This window comes from Salmo salar, chromosome 16, assembly GCF_965601325.2.
Source record: "Salmo salar chromosome 16, fSalSal1, whole genome shotgun sequence".
In the NCBI taxonomy this organism is placed as follows: domain Eukaryota; kingdom Metazoa; phylum Chordata; class Actinopteri; order Salmoniformes; family Salmonidae; genus Salmo; species Salmo salar.
The window spans coordinates 82909386-82930319 of record NC_138306.1 but is presented as its reverse complement, the minus strand read 5'-3'; the positions used below and the strand labels follow the sequence as shown (position 1 = coordinate 82930319).

The 20934-nt window shown below is 46.6% G+C and overlaps 1 protein-coding gene across 2 annotated transcripts in view; it reads right to left on the bottom strand.

The window, feature by feature from the left end:
- Positions 1-20934, bottom strand: part of LOC106575825 (DNA-binding protein SATB2) — a 54565-nt gene that overhangs the window by 16902 nt on the left and 16729 nt on the right. Inside the window, exons 3-10 of one of the 2 annotated variants that reach the window (XM_082963041.1) lie at positions 20538-20735; positions 17066-17192; positions 15898-16021; positions 12290-12392; positions 8525-8575; positions 7657-8237; positions 5239-5463; positions 1379-1543 (exon numbers count right to left, since the gene is read on the bottom strand). In XM_082963041.1, coding sequence (XP_082819167.1) covers positions 1379-1543; positions 5239-5463; positions 7657-8237; positions 8525-8575; positions 12290-12392; positions 15898-16021; positions 17066-17192; positions 20538-20735 — 1574 coding nt within the window. The remainder of the gene's footprint in view (positions 1-1378; positions 1544-5238; positions 5464-7656; positions 8238-8524; positions 8576-12289; positions 12393-15897; positions 16022-17065; positions 17193-20537; positions 20736-20934) is intronic. The other variant, XM_082963042.1, reaches the window with a different exon arrangement.

Sequence of the window (20934 nt, the reverse complement as noted above, 5' to 3'; positions counted from 1 at the left end):
AGACGCGGAGGACTCAGGAGGGCAGGCATTTGGAGTGTCTTTGATGAGGTCCCACAGTGTAACCCAGCACACACATGCTCACAGACACACATAAACACACAAACACACACACACACACACACACACACACACACACACACACACACACACACACACACACACACACACACACACACACACACACACACACACACACACACACACACACACACACACACACACACACACAACACCAATGTATTTGTTGAAGAACCCACAGCCGTAACCCAGGACACACACATTCATACAGTAAGCACACACCACACACACACACACACACACACACCACACACACACACACCACACACACACACACACACACACACACACACACACACACACACACACACACACACCCCCCCCCCGTATGCCATATCCTTTGGCTGGCGTGACAGACGTTTATTTTATCTCTACCCGGCCCTGGACGCCCACATTGTTTATCTGCCCACGGAGACATGATGGTACGCCTCACCTCGGGCGCTGACAATCAGATACCACAGCCTGTGGTACCAAACAACCAGCGCATGCTTGACATCCCCGCCCACATACCCCGATATGTGATCTTACCTCCCATCAAATCCACCACAGTTCATCAATCCAGTAGAAATAACATTCTCCATTGTGTGGGAGATTGTGTGCATTACATGCATGTGTAGGCATGCGCATGAGTGTGTGTGTGTGTGTGTGTGTGTGTGTGTGTGTGTGTGTATGTATGTGTGTGTGTGTGTGTGTGTGTGTGTGTGTATGTGTGTGTGTGTGTGTGTGTTTGTGTGTGTGTGTGTGTGTGTGTGTGTGTGTGTGTGTGTGTGTGTGTGTGTGTGTGTGTGTGTGTGTGTGTGTGTGGGTGTGTGTGTGTGTGTGTGTGTGTCTGTGTGTGTGTGTGTGTGTGTGTGTGTGTGTGTGTGTGTGTGTGTGTGTGTGTGTGTGTTATGGTTGTTTACAGATATTTACACATTTTACTAAGCATCCTGATCACTGGAGGTCAGCAATTCACCTTTAGCTAGGCAGCTTCAAACAGAAACCACTAAGCACCACTCACTAGAGTATGGTATTGTTGTGATATACTTATATACAGTATACTGTATATGTGTGGACTGACCTGGCTCTTGTTGGTGACCCCTGGTATACTGTATATGTGTGGACTGACCTGGCTCTTGTTGGTGACCCCTGGTATACTGTATATGTGTGGACTGACCTGGCTCTTGTTGGTGACCCCTGGTATACTGTATGAGTGTGGACTGACCTGGCTCTTGTTGGTGACCCTTGGTATACTGTATATGTGTGGACTGACCTGGCTCTTGTTGGTGACCCTTGGTATACTGTATATGTGTGGACTGACCTGGCTCTTGTTGGCTGCCACCTTGGCGAACAGGGCCTGGGACACCTTGGCTCTCTTCATCTCCTGCTGGATCTCATCATAGATCCCAGACGTAATGTTGACGTTGACCAGGGACTCCATCTTCAGGGGCAGCTCAGCACTGACCTGGGTCAGGGGGGGCTTGGACTGCAGGGAGGAGAAGAGGGCGGGGGGGGGGGGGAGGTTTTAGTGAGCAAGACTGGCTAATCGTCTAGGTTACTGAGTCCCTAAAGAGATTGCCTGCATTTGTTTACCTGTTAGTGTACTGGCAGGGGTGTGTCTGTGTGTGATGTGACTACAGTGTTTACCTGTTTGTGTACTGGCAGGGGTGTGACTGTGTGTGATGTGACTACAGTGTTTACCTGTTAGTGTACTGGCAGGGGTGTGTCTGTGTGTGATGTGACTACAGTGTTTACCTGTTAGTGTACTGGCAGGGGTGTGACTGTGTGTGATGTGACTACAGTGTTTACCTGTTAGTGTACTGGCAGGGGTGTGACTGTGTGTGATGTGACTACAGTGTTTACCTGTTAGTGTACTGGCAGGGGTGTGTCTGTGTGTGATGTGACTACAGTGTTTACCTGTTAGTGTACTGGCAGGGGTGTGTCTGTGTGTGATGTGACTACAGTGTTTACCTGTTAGTGTACTGGCAGGGGTGTGTCTGTGTGATGTGACTACAGTGTGGACTGACCTGGCTCTTGTTGGTCACCCCTGGTATACAGTGTTTCCCTGTTAGTGTACTGGCAGGGGTGTGTCTGTGTGTGATGTGACTACAGTGTTTACCTGTTAGTGTACTGGCAGGGGTGTGTTCGTTTGTGATGTGACTACAGTGTTTACCTGTTTGTGTACTGGCAGGGGTGTGTCTGTGTGTGATGTGACTACAGTGTTTACCTGTTAGTGTACTGGCAGGGGTGTGTCTGTGTGTGATGTGACTACAGTGATCTACCTGTTAGTGTACTGGCAGGGGTGTGACTGTGTGTGATGTGACTACAGTGTTTACCTGTTAGTGTACTGGCAGGGGTGTGTCTGTGTGTGATGTGACTACAGTGTTTACCTGTTAGTGTACTGGCAGGGGTGTGTCTGTGTGTGATGTGACTACAGTGTTTACCTGTTAGTGTACTGGCAGGGGTGTGACTGTGTGTGATGTGACTATAGTGTTTACCTGTTAGTGTACTGGCAGGGGTGTGTCTGTGTGTTATGTGACTACAGTGTTTAGCTGTTAGTGTACTGGCAGGGGTGTGTTTGGTTGTGATGTGACTACAGTGTTTACCTGTTTGTGTACTGGCAGGGGTGTGTCTGTGTGTGATGTGACTACAGTGTTTCCCTGTTAGTGTACTGGCAAGGGTGTGTCTGTGTGTGATGTGACTACAGTGTTTACCTGTTAGTGTACTGGCAGGGGTGTGTCTGTGTGTGATGTGACTACAGTGTTTACCTGTTAGTGTACTGGCAGGGGTGTGTCTGTGTGATGTGACTACAGTGTGGACTGACCTGGCTCTTGTTGGTCACCCCTGGTATACAGTGTTTCCCTGTTAGTGTACTGGCAGGGGTGTGTCTGTGTGTGATGTGACTACAGTGTTTCCCTGTTAGTGTACTGGCAGGGGTGTGTCTGTGTGTGATGTGACTACAGTGTTTACCTGTTAGTGTACTGGCAGGGGTGTGTCTGTGTGTGATGTGACTACAGTGTTTACCTGTTTGTGTACTGGCAGGGGTGTGACTGTGTGTGATGTGACTACAGTGTTTACCTGTTAGTGTACTGGCAGGGGTGTGTCTGTGTGTGATGTGACTACAGTGTTTACCTGTTAGTGTACTGGCAGGGGTGTGTCTGTGTGTGATGTGACTACAGTGTTTACCTGTTAGTGTACTGGCAGGGGTGTGACTGTGTGTGATGTGACTACAGTGTTTACCTGTTAGTGTACTGGCAGGGGTGTGTCTGTGTGTGATGTGACTACAGTGTTTACCTGTTAGTGTACTGGCAGGGGTGTGTCTGTGTGTGATGTGACTACAGTGTTTACCTGTTAGTGTACTGGCAGGGGTGTGACTGTGTGTGATGTGACTACAGTGTTTACCTGTTAGTGTACTGGCAGGGGTGTGACTGTGTGTGATGTGACTACAGTGTTTACCTGTTAGTGTACTGGCAGGGGTGTGTCTGTGTGTGATGTGACTACAGTGTTTACCTGTTAGTGTACTGGCAGGGGTGTGACTGTGTGTGATGTGACTATAGTGTTTACCTGTTAGTGTACTGGCAGGGGTGTGTCTGTGTGTTATGTGACTACAGTGTTTACCTGTTAGTGTACTGGCAGGGGTGTGTTTGGTTGTGATGTGACTACAGTGTTTACCTGTTTGTGTACTGGCAGGGGTGTGTCTGTGTGTGATGTGACTACAGTGTTTCCCTGTTAGTGTACTGGCAAGGGTGTGTCTGTGTGTGATGTGACTACAGTGTTTACCTGTTAGTGTACTGGCAGGGGTGTGTCTGTGTGTGATGTGACTACAGTGTTTACCTGTTAGTGTACTGGCAGGGGTGTGTCTGTGTGTGATGTGACTACAGTGTTTACCTGTTAGTGTACTGGCAGGGGTGTGTCTGTGTGTGATGTGACTACAGTGTTTACCTGTTAGTGTACTGGCAGGGGTGTGTTTGGTTGTGATGTGACTACAGTGTTTACCTGTTTGTGTACTGGCAGGGGTGTGTCTGTGTGTGATGTGACTACAGTGTTTCCCTGTTAGTGTACTGGCAGGGGTGTGTCTGTGTGTGATGTGACTACAGTGTTTACCTGTTAGTGTACTGGCAGGGGTGTGTCTGTGTGTGATGTGACTACAGTGTTTACCTGTTAGTGTACTGGCAGGGGTGTGTCTGTGTGTGATGTGACTACAGTGTTTACCTGTTAGTGTACTGGCAGGGGTGTGACTGTGTGTGATGTGACTACAGTGTTTACCTGTTAGTGTACTGGCAGGGGTGTGACTGTGTGTGATGTGACTATAGTGTTTACCTGTTAGTGTACTGGCAGGGGTGTGTCTGTGTGTGATGTGACTACAGTGTTTACCTGTTAGTGTACTGGCAGGGGTGTGTCTGTGTGTGATGTGACTACAGTGTTTACCTGTTAGTGTACTGGCAGGGGTGTGACTGTGTGTGATGTGACTACAGTGTTTACCTGTTAGTGTACTGGCAGGGGTGTGACTGTGTGTGATGTGACTACAGTGTTTACCTGTTAGTGTACTGGCAGGGTGTGTCTGTGTGTGATGTGACTACAGTGTTTACCTGTTAGTGTACTTGCAGGGGTGTGTCTGTGTGTGATGTGACTACAGTGTTTACCTGTTAGTGTACTGGCAGGGGTGTGTTTGGTTGTGATGTGACTACAGTGTTTACCTGTTTGTGTACTGGCAGGGGTGTGTCTGTGTGTGATGTGACTACAGTGTTTACCTGTTAGTGTACTGGCAGGGGTGTGTCTGTGTGTGATGTGACTACAGTGTTTACCTGTTAGTGTACTGGCAGGGGTGTGTCTGTGTGTGATGTGACTACAGTGTTTACCTGTTTGTGTACTGGCAGGGGTGTGTCTGTGTGTGATGTGGGTTGTAGCCAGACCTGGGCTCGAATAGTATTTATTTTCTTTCAAATACTTAAACTTCACTTCACTGAGATTTCCAGACTCAATGGAACCAATGCAACAATCCCAAAAGTGCAAACCCCACCCACCCTGGCACTTCATGTAGGCTCAATCAAATGCTCAAAGTATTAGAGAGAAAATATAAATACTATTTAAACCCAGGTGTGGTTGTAGATGTGTCTGTTGTGGCTATTCCCTAGTGTTCCTATTCAACGTACATGAGGACACCTGGGTATGTATGTGTACCTGTGTGAGTCGCTGGCCAGTGGAGCTGGAGTTCTGATTGGTTGGGGTCAGGTTGCCTAGGTTGAGGTTGGGGTTCATGCTGCGTTCACGCTCCTCCTGGTAAATGTGGTCGCGTTCGCTCTCGTGGAGGTTCAGGAAGTTCTGCATAGCTTTGAGGTTGACCAGGAGTGACTGGGAGGCCTGGCGAGGGTCCTCCTCTTTACGAAGGATCTCAGACAGCAGGCCCTGAGACACAAACATGCGCCCAAATGTCAGGTCTCTTAGCAAGGACCCTCCAAGTACCCTTTCATACTCTAATTCTCTCATTACATCTCTCTCGCTCTCTCTCTCACTCTACTCTACTCTACTCTACTCTACTCTACTCTACTCTACTCTACTCTACTCTACTCTCTTTAGGTAGGAATGTCCCTATGTCAGTGTATTGGGCTTTCTCAACAGTCAGTATCAGTGCAGTGGAATTATATTCAGCTTTCAGAACTCTCATATGACATGCTAGGGTTTTAGACAGTTCTCTACTGATGACAAACCAACTCTGAGACCCTTCAAAACTACGGTGGTCACAGTTCTGGCCGTGGATCCCACTTCTTCTGGATATGTAGTCCGTTGCACTCAAAGATCCAGAGCTCCCCGAAGCTTCTGCGCATGTGCAGACCACACGTGTGTATCAGCTACTCTGGCGAACGTTGTTGTTTAATAAAGTTAGATCAAAGCTGAATCCATGTCGGCAAGATCCCATAACGATCACAGTATTCTACATGACAGAACTCAATATAATAGCCTAGTGTAACGTTACTGGAAGACAAAAACAACACTGCATTTAATAGTGCATGATAATTCTTAAAGTTTTACCGGTGAAACATCCATGCAGCATCATTCTGCATAGTAACCATTTGATCTCAGTCAGTTTCAAGCTTCATGGAGATATGCATTTAGATCTTCTTGAGTGATGCAGAGTTGTTTAAAAGTAGGCTACAGAGTTGTTTAAAAGTAGCCTACAGTGTTGTTTAGAAGTAGCCTACAGTGTTGTTTAGAAGTAGCCTACAGAGTTGTTTAAAAGTAGCCTACAGTGTTGTTTAGAAGTAGCCTACAGTGTTGTTTAGAAGTAGTCTACAGTGTTGTTTAGAAGTAGCCCACAGTGTTGTTTAAAAGTAGCCTACAGTGTTGTTTAAAAGTAGCCTACAGAGTTGTTTAGAAGTAGTCTACAGTGTTGTTTAGAAGTAGTCTACAGTGTTGTTTTGAAGTAGCCTACAGTGTTGTTTAGAAGTAGCCTACAGAGTTGGGTAGAAGTAGCCTACAGTGTTGTTTAGAAGGAGCCTACAGTGTTGTTTAGAAGTAGCCTACAGTGTTGTTTAGAAGCAGCTTACAGTGTTGTTTAGAAGTAGCCTACACTGTTGTGTTGAATGACTGAGTGAACGAATCTTAGAGCAGATGGTGCTAACAAACTGCAGCCTAGCCTACCTGTATATTTTGCCCATTGTTGAGTTTTGGCCACATGAGAAAACAATTTGCTGTTGTTTTTTTGTCTTCCAGTAAAGTTATACTAGGCTATTATATTGGGTTGTGTTATGTAGAACACTGTGATCATTATGTGACCTGGCAGACATTGATTCTGCTTTGATCTAACTTTATTAAACAACACCAGAACCATTGGCCTGAGTAGCCTGTTCTCTGAGTAACCTGTTCTCTGAGTAACCTGTTCTCGGAGTAGCCTGTTCTCTGAGTAGCCTGTTCTCTGAGTAGCCTGTTCTCTGAGTAGCCTGTTCTCTGAGTAACCTGTTCTCTGAGTAACCTGTTCTCGGAGTAGCCTGTTCTCTGAGTAGCCTGTTCTCGGAGTAGCCTGTTCTCTGTGTAGCCTGTTCTCGGAGTAGCCTGTTCTCTGAGTAGCCTGTTCTCAGAGTAGCCTGTTCTCGGAGTAGCCTGTTCTCTGAGTAGCCTGTTCTCGGAGTAGCCTGTTCTCTGAGTAGCCTGTTCTCGGAGTAGCCTGTTCTCGGAGTAGCCTGTTCTCTGAGTAGCCTGTTCTCGGAGTAGCCTGTTCTCAGAGTAGCCTGTTCTCAGAGTAGCCTGTTCTCAGAGTAGCCTGTTCTCGGAGTAGCCTGTTCTCTGAGTAGCCTGTTCTCGGAGTAGCCTGTTCTCGGAGTAGCCTGTTCTCGGAGTAGCCTGTTCTCTGAGTAGCCTGTTCTCTGTGTGTAAAGTAGTATAAACATGTGCAGAAGCTTCGGGGGCTCCGGATCTTTTAGTGCTGTGGACCAAAGATCCTGAAAAAATCTGACCCGCAGCCACTCCTTACAGTTATAGGGGCGAAGCCTAACTTCATTGATGTATTGATGTCAATGGGAGATTAAGTGAAAATTCGACTTAAGTGGAGGTTTCAGTGCATAGAAATGGAAGTAGAAGTGGAAGTGGAGGTAGATGTCTCACCTGTGTGCGGTTGAAGGCCACCCTGGCGAACACAGCCTGAGAGACGCTGGCCCTCTTCAGCTCCTCTCTGACCTGATGGTAGATGTCCGGACAGACCTCCACGGCCGACGGATTCATCCCAGGATCAGTGAGGCCTCCTGGGGCTTTGCAGGAGCGCGGGATGGGTGGGTGGTTGAGGAACTGTTGGTGCTGCTGCTGGTGGAGGGCCTGTGGACCGTGCTGGTGGGCTAGCAGACGGCTAACAGCTAGCTGCTGATTGATGAGGTGGGCCATGGCCAGTTGTTGCCTGACCATCTGAGGGCTGAGCTGGGGGGAGAGGAGACCGCCCGGGCCCAGTAAGGGTTGGAGGGAGGCCGGAGGACCGGGAGGGGGCGCCTGGCCTCTGGGCGGTGGGCTGTGGTGGTGCTGGCCGTGGGGTGAGTGCTGCTGAGACGGGTGGGGGAGGGCCTGTTGCTGGCTGGGGGTTAGGGGATCCCCTAGTCCAACCTTGAGGGGTAACCCTCCAAGCTGGGTTGGTGGGGTCAGGTGAGAGGGGGGGCGCTGTCCCAGGCCACATACGTCTGACATGCTGTCCCTCTCCACTGCAGATACAAACAGACATGGTGGTGACAGGAGATCTGAAGAGCTCTCAATACCATCTATATACAGGAGATGACACAGTGGTGACAGGAGGTCTGAAGAGATCTCAATACCATCTATATACAGGAGATGACACAGTGGTGACAGGAGGTCTGAAGAGATCTCAATACCATCTATTTACAGGAGATGACACGGTGGTGACAGAAGATCTGAAGAGATCTCAATACCATCTATATACTGTTCAGATAGTAAATATATATTCAGGTAATGGGTGTTCCTTCCAACTCACCTTTAATATCAGGTTTATCCCGTCCTGACCACATCTTCTCCAGGTATTCACCTGTAGTGAAGTCATATGCTATATATCAGACTGGTTAACAAAACGATACACTTATACGGTACAGTACGACACAGTAGGTAGGTTACACAGCATTGAACTACATCCATCTTTTATCCATGTATTTATCCATCCATCCAGCCATGCAATTGACATCAACAGAAGGTCCTAAGACTGACAAGTAGATCCTCCAATCAGATTCTGAGGTAACTACGCTAATCCAATGGGAACGTCCCATTCCCCATTTTACAACATCTGGAGGACTGGTGTGTTTGTCTTTTGGGGCCGCAGAGCAGAACAGAACGAATACTATGGTCTGTAGGGAACCTGATCCACTACTCCTCCCTCTCCCCTGTCAGACCACAGGCACCATTTATCTCCTCTCCCACTTCTCCCTGTGTTTGTGGTCTGGTGTCAACTTTGATCTGCCTCCATGTTGGAATGACACCGTTAAACAGGGAGGAGGGGGTAAATGGTCTGCTATGAGGTCCAAGTGTGCATACATTCTGTATGTGTTGCCCCTGTGTGTGTGTGTGTGTGTGTGTGTGTGTGTGTGTGTGTGTGTGTGTGTGTGTGTGTGTGTGTGTGTGTGTGTGTGTGTGTGTGTGTGTGTGTGTGTGTGCCCTTGCCCCTGTGTGTGTGTGTGTGCCCATGCCCATGCCCATGCCTGTGTGTGTGTGTGTGTGTGTGTGTGTGTGTGTGTGTGTGTGTGTGTGTGTGTGTGTGTGTGTGTGTGTGTGTGTGTGTGTGTGTGTGTGTGTGTGTGTGTGTGTGTGTGTGTGTGTGTGTGTGTGACGTTTCCCTGAGTGTGTGTGTAAGGGGATCTCCCTGTGTGGAGTGGCTGGCGGCTGCTTCTGATTAGAGGCTGACAGTGTTAGGTTTTCTCTGCTATATTAAGGGTGACATTAAAAGATTATGTAAACCACAGATCATGGTGGGGTCTCTATAGAGCTGTCTCTAATACCATGCATCATGGTGGGGTCTCTAGTCTCTATAGAGCTGTCTCTAATACCATGGATCATGGTGGGGTCTCTATAGAGCTGTCTCTAATACCATGCATCATGGTGGGGTCTCTAGTCTCTATAGAGCTGTCTCTAATACCATGCATCATGGTGGGGTATCTAGTCTCTATAGAGCTGTCTCTAATACCATGCATCATGGTGGGGTCTCTATAGAGCTGTCTCTAATACCATGCATCATGGTGGGGTATCTAGTCTCTATAGAGCTGTCTCTAATACCATGCATCATGGTGGGGTCTCTATAGAGCTGTCTCTAATACCATGCATCATGGTGGGGTATCTAGTCTCTATAGAGCTGTCTCTAATACCATGCATCATGGTGGGGTATCTAGTCTCTATAGAGCTGTCTCTAATACCATGCATCATGGTGGGGTATCTAGTCTCTATAGAGCTGTCTCTAATACCATGCATCATGGTGGGGTATCTAGTCTCTATAGAGCTGTCTCTAATACCATGCATCATGGTGGGGTATCTAGTCTCTATAGAGCTGTCTCTAATACCATGCATCATGGTGGGGTCTCTATAGAGCTGTCTCTAATACCAGGCATCATGATGGGGTATCTAGTCTCTATAGAGCTGTCTCTAATACCATGCATCATGGTGGGGTCTCTATAGAGCTGTCTCTAATACCATGCATCATGGTGGGGTCTCTATAGAGCTGTCTCTAATACCATCCATCATGGTGGGGTCTCTAGTCTCTATAGAGCTGTCTCTAATACCATGCATCATGGTGGGGTCTCTATAGAGCTGTCTCTAATACCATCCATCATGGTGGGGTCTCTATAGAGCTGTCTCTAATACCATGCATCATGGTGGGGTCTCTAGTCTCTATAGAGCTGTCTCTAATACCATGCATCATGGTGGGGTATCTAGTCTCTATAGAGCTGTCTCTAATACCATGCATCATGGTGGGGTCTCTAGTCTCTATAGAGCTGTCTCTAATACCATGCATCATGGTGGGGTATCTAGTCTCTATAGAGCTGTCTCTAATACCATGCATCATGGTGGGGTCTCTAGTCTCTATAGAGCTGTCTCTAATACCATGCATCATGGTGGGGCATCTAGTCTCTATAGAGCTGTCTCTAATACCATGCATCATGGTGGGGTATCTAGTCTCTATAGAGCTGTCTCTAATACCATGCATCATGGTGGGGTATCTAGTCTCTATAGAGCTGTCTCTAATACCATGCATCATGGTGGGGTATCTAGTCTCTATAGAGCTGTCTCTAATACCATGCATCATGGTGGGGTATCTAGTCTCTATAGAGCTGTCTCTAATACCATGCATCATGGTGGGGTATCTAGTCTCTATAGAGCTGTCTCTAATACCATGCATCATGGTGGGGTCTCTATAGAGCTGTCTCTAATACCATGCATCATGGTGGGGTATCTAGTCTCTATAGAGCTGTCTCTAATACCATGGATCATGGTGGGGTCTCTAGTCTCTATAGAGCTGTCTCTAATACCATGCATCATGGTGGGGTATCTAGTCTCTATAGAGCTGTCTCTAATACCATGCATCATGGTGGGGTATCTAGTCTCTATAGAGCTGTCTCTAATAGCATGCATCATGGTGGGGTATCTAGTCTTTATAGAGCTGTCTCTAATACCATGCATCATGGTGGGGCCTCTAGTCTCTATAGAGCTGTCTCTAATACCATGCATCATGGTGGGGTCTCTATAGAGCTGTCTCTAATACCATGCATCATGGTGGGGTATCTAGTCTCTATAGAGCTGTCTCTAATACCATGCATCATGGTGGGGCCTCTAGTCTCTATAGAGCTGTCTCTAATACCATGCATCATGGTGGGGTCTCTATAGAGCTGTCTCTAATACCATGCATCATGGTGGGGTATCTAGTCTCTATAGAGCTGTCTCTAATACCATGCATCATGGTGGGGCCTCTAGTCTCTATAGAGCTGTCTCTAATACCATATATCATGGTGGGGTCTCTATAGAGCTGTCTCTAATACCATGCATCATGGTGGGGTATCTAGTCTCTATAGAGCTGTCTCTAATACCATGCATCATGGTGGGGTCTCTATAGAGCTGTCTCTAATACCATGCATCATGGTGGGGTATCTAGTCTCTATAGAGCTGTCTCTAATACCATGGATCATGGTGGGTTATCTAGTCTCTTAGTACTGCTGTATCTCCTATAAGCAGACTGTGTGTATGGACTTATAGGAAAATCATTAGTCCACTGATGATACAGTCCCAAAACGTTTTGCATGTCAGCAGTCAAGTTTTCAAGATATTGGACTTTTAAGAACCAAACTGTGACTTGCAAAACGCATCATCATCATGATGTGGCCGATGACAGTTTGCTTCTTGAAAGTCCAATATCTTGAAAGCTTGACTGCTGACATGCAAAACGTTTTGGGACTGTATCAACAGTGGCCAATAAAAACAAATACCAAAATATAGCTTTTTGAGCTACAAGGCGGGAGATGGCCCCCCACAATCAAGTCTTGCTTTAGGCCCCCAAAAGCTTGAGCCGACACTACTCCAGAGCCAATGATAACTGTCTGCTGAAAGAAGGGCCCAACACTTGGGTCAGCCTAAGGACTTAAAGTTAGGATCCCAGCCAATGACAGGCAATGTTATAGAGGAGAGGCATAGAGGAAGGTGCTAATGACATCTTATTGTCCATGTTGAGTGTGTAAGGTTACGGGAGCCAAGAGGGGACACACCTCACCTTGAATCCTTTTGTACTTCTTGTACCAGCGGCCAAACTCCTGGCACTTGGAGGTGGACACGTTGGCATAGTACGAGCTGTTGACTATGGCAGAGATCATACTCTGATGAGAGAGAGAGAGAGAGAGAGAGAGAGAGAGAGGGCGAGAGAGAGAGAGAGAGGGCGAGAGAGAGAGAGAGAGAGAGGGCGAGAGAGAGAGAGAGAGCGAGAGAGAGAGAGAGAGAGCGAGAGAGCGAGAGAGAGAGAGAGAGAGAGAGAGAGAGAGAGAGAGAGAGAGAGAGAGAGAGAGAGAGAGAGAGAGAGGAGAGAGAGAGAGAGAGAGGTGAATATAGTGTATGTTTTAGTGAGTGTGTACTGTGTAATACTAGACCTATAAGGACCTGGAGCACCACAACACAGTCACATACTGTATGGACTGGAACACCACAACACAGTCACATACTGTATGGACTGGAACACCACAACATAGTCATATCCTGTATGGACTGGAACACCACAACACAGTCACATACTGTATGGACTGGAACACCACAACACAGTCACATACTGTATGGACTGGAACACCACAACACAGTCACATACTGTATGGACTGGAACACCACATCAGAGTCACATACTGTATGGACTGGAACACCACAACACAGTCACATACTGTATGGACTGGAACACCACAACACAGTCACATACTGTATGGACTGGAACACCACAACACAGTCACATACTGTATGGACTGGAACACCACAACACAGTCACATACTGTATGGACTGGAACACCACAACACAGTCACATACTGTATGGACTGGAACACCACAACACAGTCACATACTGTATGGACTGGAACACCACAACACAGTCACATACTGTATGGACTGGAACACCACAACACAGTCACATACTGTATGGACTGGAACACCACAACACAGTCACATACTGTATGGACTGGAACACCACAACACAGTCACATCCTGTATGGACTGGAACACCACAACACAGTCACATACTGTATGGACTGGAACACCACAACACAGTCACATACTGTATGGACTGGAACACCACATCAGAGTCACATACTGTATGGACTGGAACACCACAACACAGTCACATACTGTATGGACTGGAACACCACAACACAGTCACATACTGTATGGACTGGAACACCACAACACAGTCACATACTGTATGGACTGGAACACCACAACACAGTCACATACTGTATGGACTGGAACACCACAATACAGTCACATACTGTATGGACTGGAACACCACAACACAGTCACATACTGTATGGACTGGAACACCACAACATAGTCATATCCTGTATGGATTGGAACACCACAACACAGTCACATACTGTATGGACTGGAACACCACAACACAGTCACATACTGTATGGACTGGAACACCACAACACAGTCACATACTGTATGGACTGGAACACCACATCAGAGTCACATACTGTATGGACTGGAACACCACAACACAGTCACATACTGTATGGACTGGAACACCACAACACAGTCACATACTGTATGGACTGGAACACCACAACACAGTCACATACTGTATGGACTGGAACACCACAACACAGTCACATACTGTATGGACTGGAACACCACAACACAGTCACATACTGTATGGACTGGAACACCACAACACAGTCACATACTGTATGGACTGGAACACCACAACACAGTCACATACTGTATGGACTGGAACACCACAACACAGTCACATACTGTATGGACTGGAACACCACAACACAGTCACATACTGTATGGACTGGAACACCACAACACAGTCACATCCTGTATGGACTGGAACACCACAACACAGTCACATACTGTATGGACTGGAACACCACAACACAGTCACATACTGTATGGACTGGAACACCACATCAGAGTCACATACTGTATGGACTGGAACACCACAACACAGTCACATACTGTATGGACTGGAACACCACAACACAGTCACATACTGTATGGACTGGAACACCACAACACAGTCACATACTGTATGGACTGGAACACCACAACACAGTCACATACTGTATGGACTGGAACACCACAATACAGTCACATACTGTATGGACTGGAACACCACAACACAGTCACATACTGTATGGACTGGAACACCACAACACAGTCACATACTGTATGGACTGGAACACCACAACACAGTCACATACTGTATGGACTGGAACACCACAACACAGTCACATACTGTTTGGACTGGAACACCACAATACAGTCACATACTGTATGGACTGGAACACCACAACACAGTCACATACTGTATGGACTGGAACACCACAATACAGTCACATACTGTATGGACTGGAACACCACAACACAGTCACATACTGTATGGACTGGAACACCACAACACAGTCACATACTGTATGGACTGGAACACCACATCAGAGTCACATACTGTATGGACTGGAACACCACATCAGAGTCACATACTGTATGGGCTGGAACACCACATCAGAGTCACATACTGTATGGACTGGAACACCACATCAGAGTCACATACTGTATGGGCTGGAACACCACAACACAGTCACATACTGTATGGACTGGAACACCACAACACAGTCACATACTGTATGGACTGGAACACCACATCAGAGTCACATACTGTATGGACTGGAACACCACATCAGAGTCACATACAGTATGGACTGGAACACCACATCAGAGTCACATACTGTATGGACTGGAACACCACAACACAGTCACATACTGTATGGACTGGAACACCACAACACAGTCACATACTGTATGGACTGGAACACCACAACACAGTCACATACTGTATGGACTGGAACACCACAACACAGTCACATACTGTATGGACTGGAACACCACAACACAGTCACATACTGTATGGACTGGAACACCACAACACAGTCACATACTGTATGGGCTGGAACACCACAACACAGTCACATACTGTATGGACTGGAACACCACAACACAGTCACATACTGTATGGACTGGAACACCACATCAGAGTCACATACTGTATGGACTGGAACACCACATCAGAGTCACATACTGTATGGACTGGAACACCACATCAGAGTCACATACTGTATGGACTGGAACACCACAACACAGTCACATACTGTATGGACTGGAACACCACATCAGAGTCACATACTGTATGGACTGGAACACCACAACACAGTCACATACTGTATGGACTGGAACACCACAACACAGTCACATACTGTATGGACTGGAACACCACAACACAGTCACATACTGTATGGACTGGAACACCACAACACAGTCACATACGGAAGACAACAGATCTGCGTTGTTGTTTTGGAATCTGTATACAGGAAGTCATGTGTCATTTGAACGCCATGTAAGAAAAGCACACCACTTCCTGCAGCTAATGAAAAACAATCTAAGCCAGAGACTAAGATACATAACATGACATGACATGACATAACATAAGATGACATAAGATGCTACCAGAGAGAGAGGGCCCTCCTTGGCACATGATTCCCCACCACTATAAGGCTAATACAATGCAGTACAACCTAAGCCAGAGACTAAGTTGCATGACATGACATGACATAAGCTGCTACCTGAGAGAGAGGGCACTCCTTGGCCAGGGAACTCTGGTTCATCTCCTTCAGTAGCTCTTTGAGGGCGTTCCTCACCGTAGCGTGGTTCCACTGCTCTGATGGTAGATCCTCCAGCCTGGAAAAGCTGGAACCAGGGTTGGATTCATTACCACATGCACTTTGGCCAAAAAGTACACATCTTAGTCCTCAGAATGATCTATGATTTTTGCTTTAGACATGTTTAAAACTGGTTTCATGACGATCACCCAATGGGGTGGCAGGTAGCCTCGTGGTTAGAGCGTTGGGCCAGTAACCGAAAGGTCTCTGGTTTGAATACCCGAGCCGACAAGGTGAAAATCTGTCGATATGCCCTTGAGGAACAAACTTAACCCTAATTTGCTCCAGGGGCGCCGTACTACTATGGCTGACCCTGTAAAACAACACATTTCACGGCACCTATTTAGTGTATGTGTTGTCATCCTGGTGCCAGCTAACCTGATATCAAACAGTGGCCATAATGATAGCGAGACTATCTACTCCTATCAACGAAGTCATAACCAGGGTGGATTGTTATAGTGTGCTGTGGTACTACCATGGTAACACTATTAAACAAACATTATTGACGGTTACCATTACCCACTGTCGATAAGTGACTCACTGTAAGTGCAGGTTAGTGTTTTTCGTCATGAATGTTGTTCTGGAGGCAGCACTGCAGAGTGCTCACTAGCTGGAAGCAATAAAGTCATAAAATCTGATTTTAAACCTAACATTATCTCTAACCTTAACCACACTGCTAACCCTAATGCCTGAACCTAACCTTATCCCTAACCTTCACCACACTGCTAACCCTAATGCCTGAACCTAACCTTATCCCTAACCTTAACCACACTGCTAACCCTAACGCCTGAACCTAACCTTAAATTAAGATCAAAAAGCTGCATTTTTGTTTTCATACATTTTTACAATATTTCCAATTTTGAGCGGAAACGGCTCAGTTCTGCCTCCAGGACAAGACTCATCCCAATAAACCTGCTTTTCATATCAATAAACCTGCTCTCTCCCAACCCCCCTCTCCTCTCTCTCTCTCTCTCTCTCTCTCTCACACACACACACACACACACACACACACACACACACACACACACACACACACACACACACACACACACTCCCCTCTGTCCCCACTGACCTCTGCAGTAGGATGTGGAGGGTAACCATGTGATAGACGTCCAGCAGCATGTCGGCGACGGTGGCCTCGGGGGCATCAGTCAGGAAATGGATGGGCATGGGGTTCCAGCGGCCCACTTTGATGATGCCTGGAGGTGAGGCAGAACAATGATGTCATCAACATGCTGCCATTTTCAGTTTCTATACATTCACCTGGGGGTTCATCTCTTAAGGTTGCTGAAGACGACAAAGTCTGTATGTGTGTGTGCCTGTACATGTGAAAACCTAGATATAATGTCTCTATATTTTCATCAGCGGCTGTAAAACTCACGGTTTAACAATGAGAGATAAAGAGTGAGATAAAGAGATAAAGAGTGTTATCTATTAATGTATTATCAGCCTGGGGAAGAGTCACCGACCTGATTCCCCACATCTATCAACCCTAACCCTTATCAGCCTGGGGAAGAAACACAGAGACCCAGCAAAGCCTTTTATAGCAGGGATATACGTGCAAGAGACAACATCACTGATGGACAGGACAGGTCAAGGCTGGAGATTGCGTCACATGCCAATTAATACCGCCCCATTCAAATGAATGATTGTTTAATTAACCCAAATAGATATCTCTGGATCTAAAGACAGGTGAGTTAATAGATATACATCATATAGAGAGCTCTGAGAGATATCTCCAGATCTAAAGACAGGTGAGTTAATAGATATACATCATATAGAGTGCTCTGAGAGATATCTCCGGATCTAAAGACAGGTGAGTTAATAGATATACATCATATAGAGAGCTCTGAGAGATATCTCCGGATCTAAAGACAGGTGAGTTAATAGATATACATCATATAGAGAGCTCTGAGAGATATCTCTGGATCTAAAGACAGGTGAGTTAATAGATATACATCATATAGAGAGCTCTGAGAGATATCTCCGAATCTAAAGACAGGTGAGTTAATAGATATACATCATATAGAGAGCTCTGAGAGATATCTCCGGATCTAAAGACAGGTGAGTTAATAGATATACATCATATAGAGAGCTCTGAGAGATATCTCTGGATCTAAAGACAGGTGAGTTAATAGATATACATCATTAGAGAGCTCTGAGAGATATCTCTGAATCTAAAGACAGGTGAGTTAATAGATATACATCATATAGAGAGCTCTGAGAGATATCTCTGGATCTAAAGACAGGTGAGTTAATAGATATCATCATATAGAGAGCTCTGAGAGATATCTCCAGATCTAAAGACAGGTGAGTTAATAGATATACATCATATAGAGCGCTCTGAGAGATATCTCTGGATCTAAAGACAGGTGAGTTAATAGATATACATCATATAGAGCGCTCTGAGAGATATCTCTGGATCTAAAGACAGGTGAGTTAATAGATATACATCATATAGAGCGCTCTGAGAGATATCTCTGGATCTAAAGACAGGTGAGTATTAAGGAAATAGGGGATGACTAGAAATGGGCATCAGGACATAGACTTTCATTTTGAATTGGTCGCTTATCGCTCCTGATCTAGAGTGTTTCCATTATTCATTGAACGTTCTTGTGGCTGAGCATAGAACTCTAGAAATTGAACCACATCCAAACAGAGATAGAGTAATGGCGTTACAAAGTATGAAATGACAGTGATTTAAGTAAGACCCATGTCTGCTTGCCTACACAGTGCTGGTTCAACAGAAAAGCAAGATAAGAAGTCTGCCCCTATATAGACACTGCATCCCCCGCCCCACCCTCTCTCTCCCTCTGCATCTGAAATGCATCCTGGGATGTGTACACAGACACATTCCCCTGTCCTTCCTCAAGACCAGGGCTGGAACAGCTAAACTAAACAAGGCTAATCACATTAGGATCAGGGCAATCAAACACAGATAGCCCCGGCCTGCCAGCCTCCATCTGTAATAGTGTGTGTGTGTGTGTGTGTGTGTGTGTGTGTGTGTGTGTGTGTGTGTGTGTGTGTGTGTGTGTGTGTGTGTGTGTGTGTGTGTGTGTGTGTGTGTGTGTGTGTGTGTGTGTGTGTGTGTGTGTGTGTGTGTGTGTGTGTGACACACAATGGACACAGTGGCATTTGGTAAAAATGGATCAAAAGTAGCATTCCTCATAATGTTAGTTCTGATTGTTTTGTCCTGACCTGCTCAGTGTCACATGTTGAAATGACCTGCCGACCAGCTCAGTGTCACATGTTGAAATGACCTGCCGACCAGCTCAGTGTCACATGTTGAAATGACCTGCCGACCAGCTCAATGTCACATGTTGAAATGACCTGCCGACCAGCTCAATGTCACATGTTGAAATGACCTGCCGACCAGCTCAATGTCACATGTTGAAATGACCTGCCGACCAGCTCAGTGTCACATGTTGAAATGACCTGCCGACCAGCTCAATGTCACATGTTAAAAAAGGACGACCAACCATTGCCAGGTTTAGTAACTGGTTTCACGTTGCCAGATTTAGGGCCTGCGTTTACGGGGTTGGAATGTGGAACGGTTTTGTTGCCTTTCTTTGTGTGTCTCTGTTGTTTGGTCTGTAGTCGTCTTTGGGGTTGACTGGCAAGGTATTTATTTCAGTCATTGGTCTGTATTTATTCTGTCCTGTAGCAATGTTTGGCTTTACGTGGTGTGACTGTTTTACTGTTGTGGAGGGTTGGAAACAGCCTTGGTGTGACTGTTTTACTGTTGTGGAGGGTTGGAAGAAGCCTTGGTGTGACTGTTTTACTGTTGTGGAGGGTTGGAAGCAGCCTTGGTGTGACTGTTTTACTGTTGTGGAGGGTTGGAAACAGCCTTGGTGTGACTGTTTTACTATTGTGGAGGGTTGGAAACAGCCTTGGTGTGACTGTTTTACTGTTGTGGAGGGTTGGAAGAAGCCTTGGTGTGACTGTTTTACTGTTGTGGAGGGTTGGAAGAAGCCTTGGTGTGACTGTTTTACTGTTGTGGAGGGTTGGAAGCAGCCTTGGTGTGACTGTTTTACTATTGTGGAGGGTTGGAAGAAGCCTTGGTGTGACTGTTTTACTGTTGTGGAAGGTTGGAAGCAGCCTTGGTGTGACTGTTTTACTGTTGTGGAGGGTTGGAAGCAGCCTTGGTGTGACTGTTTTACTGTTGTGGAGGGTTGGAAGCAGCCTTGGTGTGACTGTTTTACTGTTGTGGAGGGTTGGAAGCAGCCTTGGTGTGACCTTTATCGCTTTAGGTCGCACGTAAATTGCGTTCCTTTTGTAACTTGTACCAGCTTACACGAACAAGAATCACAGTGTGTTTTTCATAACTGAATTACAAAATGAAGTGTGTTTTGTAATATTGCCAGTAGCAGATTAAGTGATAAATACATGACGGCAAACATTTAAAAGGTGGTTTGTGATCAGCTCTTTCAGAAAGGATAATTTTCTGACCCTCTGACAGGCACACACCTACCCTCCCCCCCCCAACAAACACACACACACACACACACACCCTCGCACACACACTCCTGTCCTATCTGACTCACCTCTCGCCTGCACGGCTGAGTTGTGGGAGTAGCCCAGGGCCACGAGGGCTGTCTCCACCAGCTGGGTAAAGAGGATGTCCTTACGAACCAATACAAACTCAGCATGTCTGTCACCACGCCCATCCCCGTCAGAGACCACACCCCCAGACACGACCCCATCTGCCTGCTCCACTACACAGTACACAGGGATCATCAGACCTAGAGAGAGAGAGAGAGAGAGACAGGTGGAGGATGGAGAGAGAGAGAGAGAGAGAGAGAGACAGGTGGAGGATGGAGAGAGAGAGAGAGAGATAGAGACAGGAGACAGGGAGACAGGAGGAGGGGGAGAGAGAGAGACAGGGAGAGACAGGGAGACAGGGAGAGAGAGAGAGAGAGAGAGGAGGAGGGGGGAGAGCGA